An 8,883-nucleotide genomic window follows, 5' to 3' on the forward strand; every position below is an offset into this window, starting at 1 on the left:
ATGTCAGCACAGCAGGAGAACTCCGCCACCTGGCAGCGCCCTTTAGGAGCAGGCATGGGGCTGACCTGCTCAGGGGCGTCCGTCGCTCGAGACTCGCCTTCATCCATCTGAAATCGGGAACCACCCGGAAGAGCACATGTCCAGCCACACTGGACAAATGAGACGTCTCTGGGCCCATCGTCCACCACCAGGCTGGCCTTTGCAGACTGCATCAGCACACTGGTGGTGACTTTGAAGGACATGGTGGCCCTGAATACCTCACTCTCTGGGCAGAGGGTTCCTTGGGCTGAACACAGAAGCTGAAAGAAGTCCTACTTCACTAAAGCAGCTTTATTTTGCAAAGCCAAAAAGACAACTGAAATACAGACTTTGATGAATCTTAAGGCAGTATTTTACATTTTACAGAGAGACGCAGTTAAAGCTTATAAGAACCGCATACCATCTCAGACACTGGGTGTGTCAGAAGTAAACACGTCAGGATTTTTGCAGTTCATGTCAGTACTTTTCTCATATGTGTTTGTATTTTTGGAATTCAGTTGATATTTTTCCACTTATGTTTACATAGCAATATAAAAAGTAGTTCTATGAGCTCTCCATACAATGGAAGAGAGTTGTTAAAGTCCGATTCCAAGCTAACCTCAGAATCTGGGTGAAGCTACTTTAAAGAAGTCAGTCTCAGGGGCCAACACACTTCTAACTATACACTAAGTAAATCAAAGCTCTTCATCACCTAGTCCTTGACCACACGCCTTCTTCAATTCTATTAGGGAAACAGAAGAAAGTTTCTTTCTGCTTAAAAAAAAAAAAAAAAGTGTGCTATTCACAAAGTAGTTTAGAAATATCTAGCACTTCAAGCTGCCAAAATAAAACCCATTTTTATTACAATTTATCCAATGAATATTTTTTCTGCATGCTGCAAACTAAGGTAAGGCCTGGGGCCCTTACAAGGAAAGTTTATCATAGAGAAGAGCATCGAGGGGAGCAAGAGTGAGCCGACGTGCTCCTGCCTGTGACACTGTGACCCAGTGACGGTCAGCCTCCGTCTTTCCCCACGGCTGTTCCAGTTTATGAACACTTGGGTCTGTCTTTCTTCCACCTTTTGACCCCTGGCATTTCCTGAGTGATTCAGAGGGAAATGGAATGTTTGCTACTGACAATTAGCAACAGAGAGCATCTGGGTAAGGAAACGTTTGGTGTCCACCTGACACGGGTTGCAGGGGCTCTGCTGGCTTCTTCAAACTCGTGGTCCTCTGTGCCACCACAGGAGGGACTGGGATCCACGGCCGCTCAAGGAGAGTCTCTGAAAACCTTCATATTTGCAGACAAGTCACTTCCACGTTTCCAAGGTCTGTTTGGTGGAACCCTAGTGCCGTGAGACCCGGAGCCGCCAGCCTTCCTTGTCAAGCACTTGGGGAAAGCTGCTGCAGAGTCCCCTGCCCAGGCAGAGTGGAGGGCTGGGGACACAGGGCCAGGGCCAGGAGCGCGGAGGCCGGCCCGGCCCGATTCGGGTCAGTTCGCTCACCGCCGTGCTTTGGGCCGTGGATCTCTCTCTTTGCATCTCTCGGGAGTTTGCCACGGGTCACATGGTGAAGGAGGACCCGTTGTCGTCCGCGGTCTCGCTGGTCTGTCGGGAAGCGAAGGTCTCGGAGTACATCCGGGCGCAGGAGGAGCCTGCAGCCTTCGGCCTCCTCACACACCACATGTCCTTCATGATCTTCAGGAAGTAGTTCCTGAACTTCTGGCCCACAAACGCGTACAGCACCGGGTTAAGGCAGCAGTGCAGGAAGGCCAGCACCTCCGTGACGTTGTTGGCATAGCCCATGACCTTCTGGCCATGGCAAGTCCGGCCTGCCCTGCCCATCTGGGCAGCGGTCACAAGGAGTACCATGTTATGGGGGACCTGACAAGCCAGGAAGACCAGGACCACGGCGATGATGACGCGGATGGCCCTGTGCCGCTTCGAGTTCTGAGCCTGCACCAAGGTCCTGGCGATGAGCAGGTAGCAGGGCACCATGAACACCAGGGGGACCAAGAAGCCAAACAGCAGCTGGAGCCCCAGCACCAGCAGCTTCCACGTGAGCGGCTCCGAGACCAACTGGTACCTGGGCTCACAGACGTCCCTGCCCTGCACGCTGTACTTCTGATTGAAGGTGAAGGTCGAGCTGGAGATGATGAGTGACACCACCCACACAGCCAAGCAGATGATCTTACTGTGCGCCAGCGTCCTGGAGCGGAGCTGGAAGGACTTGGTCGCCTGGACGATGGCGATGTACCGGTCCAGGCTGATGCAGGCCAGGAGCAGCATCCCGCAGTTAAAGTTGACCGCGTAGATGCCTTTCATCAGTTTGCACACGGCGTTACTGAACATCCACGTGTCGGTAGCATGAGTGACGGCCCAGAAGGGAAGAGTGAGGACAAAGAGAATGTCTGCGATGGCCATGTTCAGGAGATAGACGTCCGTCATGGACTTGGCCTTCTTATAAAAGGCAAAGGTGAGCACCACCAGAGTATTGCCCAGCAGGCCAAAGACGCAGATCAGGGAGTAAGCAACTGGCACGAAGACCCTGGAGAACTGCCGGACCTCCTGCAGGGAGCACAGCAAGGCTCCGGGGTCCTCCATCGGCTCAGGGTAGTCGTCGGTTGGGTAGTAACTGTCGGTGGAGTTCATCAGCTCCTGCATGGTAAACAGAGACAGCCGTAGCACCAGTTCCAAAATCATGCCCCCTGCCCAAAATAAAACGGACTCTCACCTCTCCCATTGTGGTGGCCTTCTTGATCAAGACAGAAGACACAGGCCTGGTGTAGGAAGGGAAGTGGACGCTCAGCAGAGCCGGCTCCCAGCAGGGCAACAGGAGGGCAGAGGTGAACTAGGGAGCAAAAGGCACGGCAGTTACAGTGGGGTTCTGGAGCCAGTGGTCCAAGGGCAAGCCTCCCTCCCCTGGAACCCGGCCCGGCACACTGTTGTACCTAACAGTGCCCACTCGGAGCCGGAGCCGGTCCCCAGGCTCCGCAGGGGGCCTCACAGCAAGTGCCGAATGCCTTCGGGGTGTGTGCAAGCAGCTTCAGGCAATACGTGAGGGAGTGGGGCTCACCACACATGGTTGGCCAGGGGCTGTCATTTTCTGATCCTGATCTTAGGGCATAACCAAGAGTGATATCAGAAAAACCAGTTTGTGATCTACACAAAAATTTTCATGCCAAATTCAATATAACTACATAGAAGGAGATTCTACTGAGCACAATCTCTAAAACTAAGGATGTGTCTAGAAACTTGTGATTTATGGTTCCAGACTTCACCGTAGCTCAGTGACCATGACCCACGTGGGCCTTCGAGCGCTTCAGGAAGAATCTCTCGAGCTGTGAACGCAAGGGTCATCCCGGAAGGGGAAGACGGGGGCTAGGAGACGGTGGGCAGGGACCCTCCCCCACCAAACCTCTCAGCAGACACCCCACTTGACAAACACTGTCTGCTGGGCTGACATGTCGTCGTCAGACATTCAAGTGCAGGAAGGAAGGGGTGAGGTGGTGGAGGAGGAGGCTCTGGCCTGGTCCCTGGAGAACGGGCAGGCAAGAGCCCAACTCCATCTCCCACACTCTTCTCTTTCCTGATGCATCGGCTGCCACTCACCACCCAGTAAGATCCATCACCCAACTGCCTCTCATGTTGCCTGCTCCCCTTCTCCGCCTCTTTCTCCTGCGCCTGCCTGTGGTCCCCCACCCTGCACCATGTCTTGCATGCGGTCGCTGGGATACCTAACCCTGGGGGATGGCAGGGTGACACCGGCCAGCCTGAGTGAGGTTCTGGGCTCAGTTCTAGACCTCAGTTCTCAGGTGTGTTTGTGATACCCGGAGTCCTGCCTCAGGCCTGTGTCTGCTGCCCCTCAATCCTGCTCCCGATAGAGACAGGGAGGCGTGGAGTCACTGTGAGTACGGAGCTCTGAGTACCTGGAGCCCACAGGAGAAGCAGGGCATCCAGCCTCCCTGTTGCACAGGCAGCTGAGGAGGGACTCCTATTGGTGAGATTATCTGATTAAATGGCAGCCAGAGCACCGCAACCTGCAGTTTCCACCCACAGTGGAGTACAGAGACCAACGCACCACGCTGCCTCGCAACCAGAAAAACCCACAAAATATCATCTGAGCCCTCAGCCATGAGCCAGTAGGCATCACAGGGTTGTGGCCCCTGGCAGGGGGAGAGCTAGTGACGTGGGAAATGACGTGAGCCCCACCAGTCCCACAGCAGAGTGAGAAGAGCCCCGAAGAGAAGGGCAGCCTTGCTAAGCGGAGAGGAAGGAGCTGCATGCAGAACACTCAGGCTGCAGCTGAGGCATTTCTGCAGGAGGAGGCTACTCCACAGGCTGGACAAAGAGCTGCCAGAAGGGAGTGGGCAGACTTCATCCCCAGGAGGGACAGCTCCCCCCACCACTGGCCTGAGTGGCCACCCTCCTAACTCCACGGGCACCGCACTGCACTCTCCAAAGGGTGCGCCCTTGGGGTGTGGAGCTAACGTAGTTCTGCCCTGAAGGTGCCCTGGGCAGGACAAAGCTTGTTCAGAGCTTCAAAGGACCCTCCAATCCAAAGAATAGCCACATTCTAGAACCAGCCCAAGATGATGTAGAAAAATGCAATGAAAACCAACCCTCAATAATGGAAATTCACATATCAGGCAAACAAACAGAAATTTCCAAACACATAAAGAAACAGGAAAACATGGCCCGTAATCTACAGGAGGAAACAGAAGAATGGCAGAGATGATAGAATCAGCAGAAAAAAAAATTTGAGCAGCCTAGGTGTAGTGTGCAAAGGAAAGTCCCTCAAAAAGGTCCTAGCTGATGGACTAGTCCACTTAGAAAAGGAAGGCCACCCAAGAAGACCTTCGGCTGGACAGCAGGCGTGTCAGCTGAGGGTCAGTCACAGTTGGCTCTGACCTGGGAGCGGAGCAGGTGGGACCCAGGGGTAAGTCTCCTTGAGAGAGAGGTGACTGAGAATGGCCAGTGGGAGGGCTGAGGGCCAGCTTCCACTGCCTGCCTCCACCCCACCCAGGAAAGTGAGAGCCAGGGAGAGTACTTATCAGAATATGCTAAAATTTCAGCTTAAAAACAACCGTCAGTACGTGGGTTTAATTACAGGAGCTAATAAAGTATTCTCTAAACACTGGGAAACATTGTTACAAGTTAACAGCTCTTTAAATCCAATCAGAGGGTTTTAAGGTTGGACTTCCTTTCATAAGTAGTGATGGCCCTCAGCCAAGGAGAAAAATGAAAGAAGCACTGCGCATGGGTGTGTGTACATGTGTATGTGTGCATGTTTATGACTGTGTGTGCAGGTATATATGTGTGTATGTATGACCTCATGCATGGAAATTTATGAGTATGTATGTGTACAGATGTGTATGTATATGAATATTCATGTATGTGAATACATGTGTGCATGCATGTGTGTATGTGTATACAGGCACTGTGTATGCATGGGTGTCTGTGTATGCAAGTGGGTTACATGAATGTATGTGTGTTCATGTTTGTATATGTGTTTGCAGGTATGTGTGCATGGATATATGCACAGCTGTTTTAATGTGTATGTAGGTGTATATGTATGTATGTGCAAACATGTGCATGCATGGGTAGTTGTGTGTTCATGCATGTGTGTGTTTGTGTATGTGTAGGTGTGTGTGCATGGGTGTTTGTGTGTACAAGTGAATGTGTGCATGTGTGCATGCATGTATAGGTGCATGTATATATGGATGCATGTGTGTGTACTGTAAATTAGGGTCTAGCCCTATGCTGAGTATTCAGATCACCACTTAACATCTATTACCTCTTTAACCTCATAAAAACTCCAGGGCGAACTGTACCCATGTTGCAGATGGGAAGCCTTCAATTCCTCTGAGACTGCCACAGTGAAGTGATAGAAGCAAAAATAATTTACTTACTTTAAAACTCCTTACTGATGTCAGAATTTTTTAACTACATGTTCCATAAATAAATGTTCTGGATTCACTTGGGTCACTTGTGAGCTCGTTGTTACACTTTTATAAACATCAGTGGGGCCGAAAGTCTGGGCCAGCTTCCTTCTGCTTTTGAATGGGGGTGGTTAAGAAAAAGCCAGAAGGTTTTTTCCAGTGATTTGTTTACCATTCAAGAATAGTTTTAACTTCAACTTTACGTTCTGCACTTTCTTCCTGGTGCTGGTCCCCACAATTTCTATTTCCTGTCCTCCTTGGGCTTTGGAGGTGGCCCTGAAGCCTTCACTGCCTTTATGCACTCTTCCCTGGTCAGAGGTGTGGACTCCATCACCACCATGATTGTGGCCTCTGAGCTCTGCCTGCATCACACGATGCTCCTGGAGACTCCAGTCCACCAGGTCCCTGGGAAAACTACCCTGTGAGCTCCTGCCAAGCCAGCCTCCATCGCCAAGGCTCCCACCCACTGTCTGGCCTGGCCTGAGTCCCTTACTGCTCCCAAGTCATCTTAGCTGAATGTCAGTGTCTCAACATCTTTTCTGTGAGCTTGGTTTAGAAAGCAATAGCATTTCTAGGAGTGAGGTTGTATCTGAATGTTGGAGCCCTTGCTTAGTGTGTGCAAGGCCCTGGGTGTAGCCCCCAGCACTGCAAATCAAGAAAAAGAAAAGAAAAAAATGACATATCTATGCAGATGAAGCCCTGTAGAGACTTCCCGCATGAAGAAGCAGTGCCCAAATCATCGCCCAAGCTCCAGTATGAGGCAGTCACTGTAGAACCAGCCACTGTGCCCTTGGAAGAAGAGCAGGCTTCTGTAAAACACGCTCCTCTCTGAACACCATGGGACGGTGCCTTCAGGAAAGTGAAGTGTCTCCGTAGGTGTAAGCACGGCTGTCTCACCACACCCAGGAGGGAAATCACTGCTCTCTAAGGGGCCTGTCGTGGCTAGAGAGTCCAAGAAGCTGGGAAGGTTTTGAAGGATAGTAGGGGGATCTGGGCGTGCTCACCTCAGAAAGCGCTGAGATCCAGAGTGGGTGGCTGGCTGCACTCCCTCAGGGACGGTCCAGGCCCAGCGCCCCCCGTGTGAGGACCATCCTGCCAACAGATGCAGTTTCCAATGCTCATTAAGCCCGGTGAGATACTAGAATCACCGAGAGAAAACAGCTGAATTACCACTTCCTATTGAACAGCAACGCCTCTCTGCCCAGATGCGAATGGTTAACCATGTACATCCCGAGGGTTTCAAGAGAATCACACAACAGTCACATGACTTCTTGGAATCTAAGACAAACCATCAGTGCAGTGGGAGAGAGGGGAGACTGACTCTGGCCTATGGAAGAAGAGAGTCACTTGTGGTGATGAGCTTGCACTTGGTCTCCTGGGGACGAGGACACCTTGGCAGCTGCCTAGGAGGATGTGGAAATGTGTCGAGTGGCCGGGAGGCAGTGGGCTGCCTCTGGAGCCTAGATGTGTCCTGCTCCACCCCAAGAGCCATCAACCACAGAAAGAAGGCTGATGTCTCCCAGGCCACAGTTTCCCCTCTGCGGATCCAAGGCCGGTGTGGCCTCAGCGTGTGGAGGACAGGAGGTCAGCGCAGGTGAAGCCTGGGCGGAGCTGGAGGAGAGCCCTGCGCACTGGCTGACTGCAGCCTGGTTGGGGTGAACACAGGAGTCCCTAAGGCCGGCCAGCTAGGCGGAGGCTGTCAGGTACCATCTTTAGAAATATCAGGGAAGCAGCGGATGGCGACCCACCCAGGAACTTGTTCCTCGTGGCAAACGTTAAGAACACAGAGAAGGGACAGCAGAGTGGCGCGTGGCTCGCCCTGGGGGGCTGCAGCCCGTCTTGGGGAGTGCTGGAACTCCGCAGCCCACATCGGGAGGCAGAGCAGAGGGCTCACCCTCGCTGCTCCAGCCAGCCAGCCTCGGCCACCACCAGGCTCCTGCCCTGCACCCTGACCGGTCCCTGAGGCTGAAGGCCACTGCAGCCATGGGTCAGCCCTCCCCAGCTTCTCTTGGGGATCGCCCCACCGCGGGGTTCCCCTGTCCAGCCGGCTCTGGTCTTTCCCGAGCTTCTGGCCAAAGACCAGGTCCCCTCCGCCCGCTGTTTGCCTGACACAGGAAAAGCCCTGCTGTGTTTGATGGGGTTGTGTGCCGTGGCCAAGGGTCCTTCTGCAGTTGCCCTGTCCATCCACTTGAGTAGAGTCCCTCCTTCCCAAGTCCTGCCTCATTCTCTCTCTTCTGCCGAGGACACTCACCTGCCCAGACCCTGGCCGCTGGGTGGAGGGAGGCCTGGACCTGCCCTTGGGACTCAGCCCTCCCCCTCCTCCTATGGGCCCTGAGGCCAAAAGGCAGTCACCCAGAGGCCTGCGCACCTCCCAGCGGAAGAAGCAGGCCGCGTGGGTGTTCAGGGACGTGGGCTGCCCCAGGCCGTCTTTCCTACCCGCCTCCTGCCTTCCCCTGTAAGGGCCTTGGTCAGCCTGAAGGTGGGAAAGCAAGGCCCGGGAGTCGCCTGCCTGAGGATGGAAAGAGATCAAAGCGGGGACATGACCGAGGACCAAGACAGGACATTAGGCAGAAACCAGCCTGTTGAGGGAAGCAGGGGGGTGCCACCCGGAGGGGCTGCCGCAGCTGGGCCACCCAGAGACGGGGACGATGGGAAGGCCCCTCACCTCCTCCCACTGTGGTGGGGGGGCCCAGAGGACCTGGACTCTGCCGACCCTGCCTCCCAGCGCCACCTTCCTGGCCTTGTGGGGCTCGGTGTACTCTTTGCCGGCCCCCAGAAAGCACAGCTGCCCCTTGTTTCCCCTGGGACCTGCCACCATGGAAGGTCCTCTCGGATCCCGCTTAGCCCCCTCACCTGTGAGGGCCTGAGCATGTGCACAGGGTCTGCGAGGACTTGGAAAGCCAGAAACGCAGTCCACGGTGAGAC

At 53.8% G+C, this 8,883-nt stretch overlaps 1 protein-coding gene across 1 annotated transcript; it reads right to left on the reverse strand.

The window, feature by feature from the left end:
* Positions 1 to 315: 315 nt before the first annotated feature.
* On the reverse strand, positions 316 to 7,162 carry Ccr6 (C-C motif chemokine receptor 6). Its single transcript, XM_040283566.2, has 3 exons — positions 6,963 to 7,162; positions 2,751 to 2,867; positions 316 to 2,674 (listed from the first exon to the last, which is right to left on the reverse strand). The coding sequence occupies exons 2-3, from the start codon at positions 2,757 to 2,759 to the stop codon at positions 1,580 to 1,582; spliced, it is 1,104 nt and encodes a 367-aa protein (XP_040139500.2). The 5' UTR covers positions 2,760 to 2,867; positions 6,963 to 7,162; the 3' UTR covers positions 316 to 1,579.
* Positions 7,163 to 8,883: the final 1,721 nt, after the last annotated feature.

This window comes from Ictidomys tridecemlineatus, chromosome 8 (assembly GCF_052094955.1).
Source record: "Ictidomys tridecemlineatus isolate mIctTri1 chromosome 8, mIctTri1.hap1, whole genome shotgun sequence".
In the NCBI taxonomy this organism is placed as follows: domain Eukaryota; kingdom Metazoa; phylum Chordata; class Mammalia; order Rodentia; family Sciuridae; genus Ictidomys; species Ictidomys tridecemlineatus.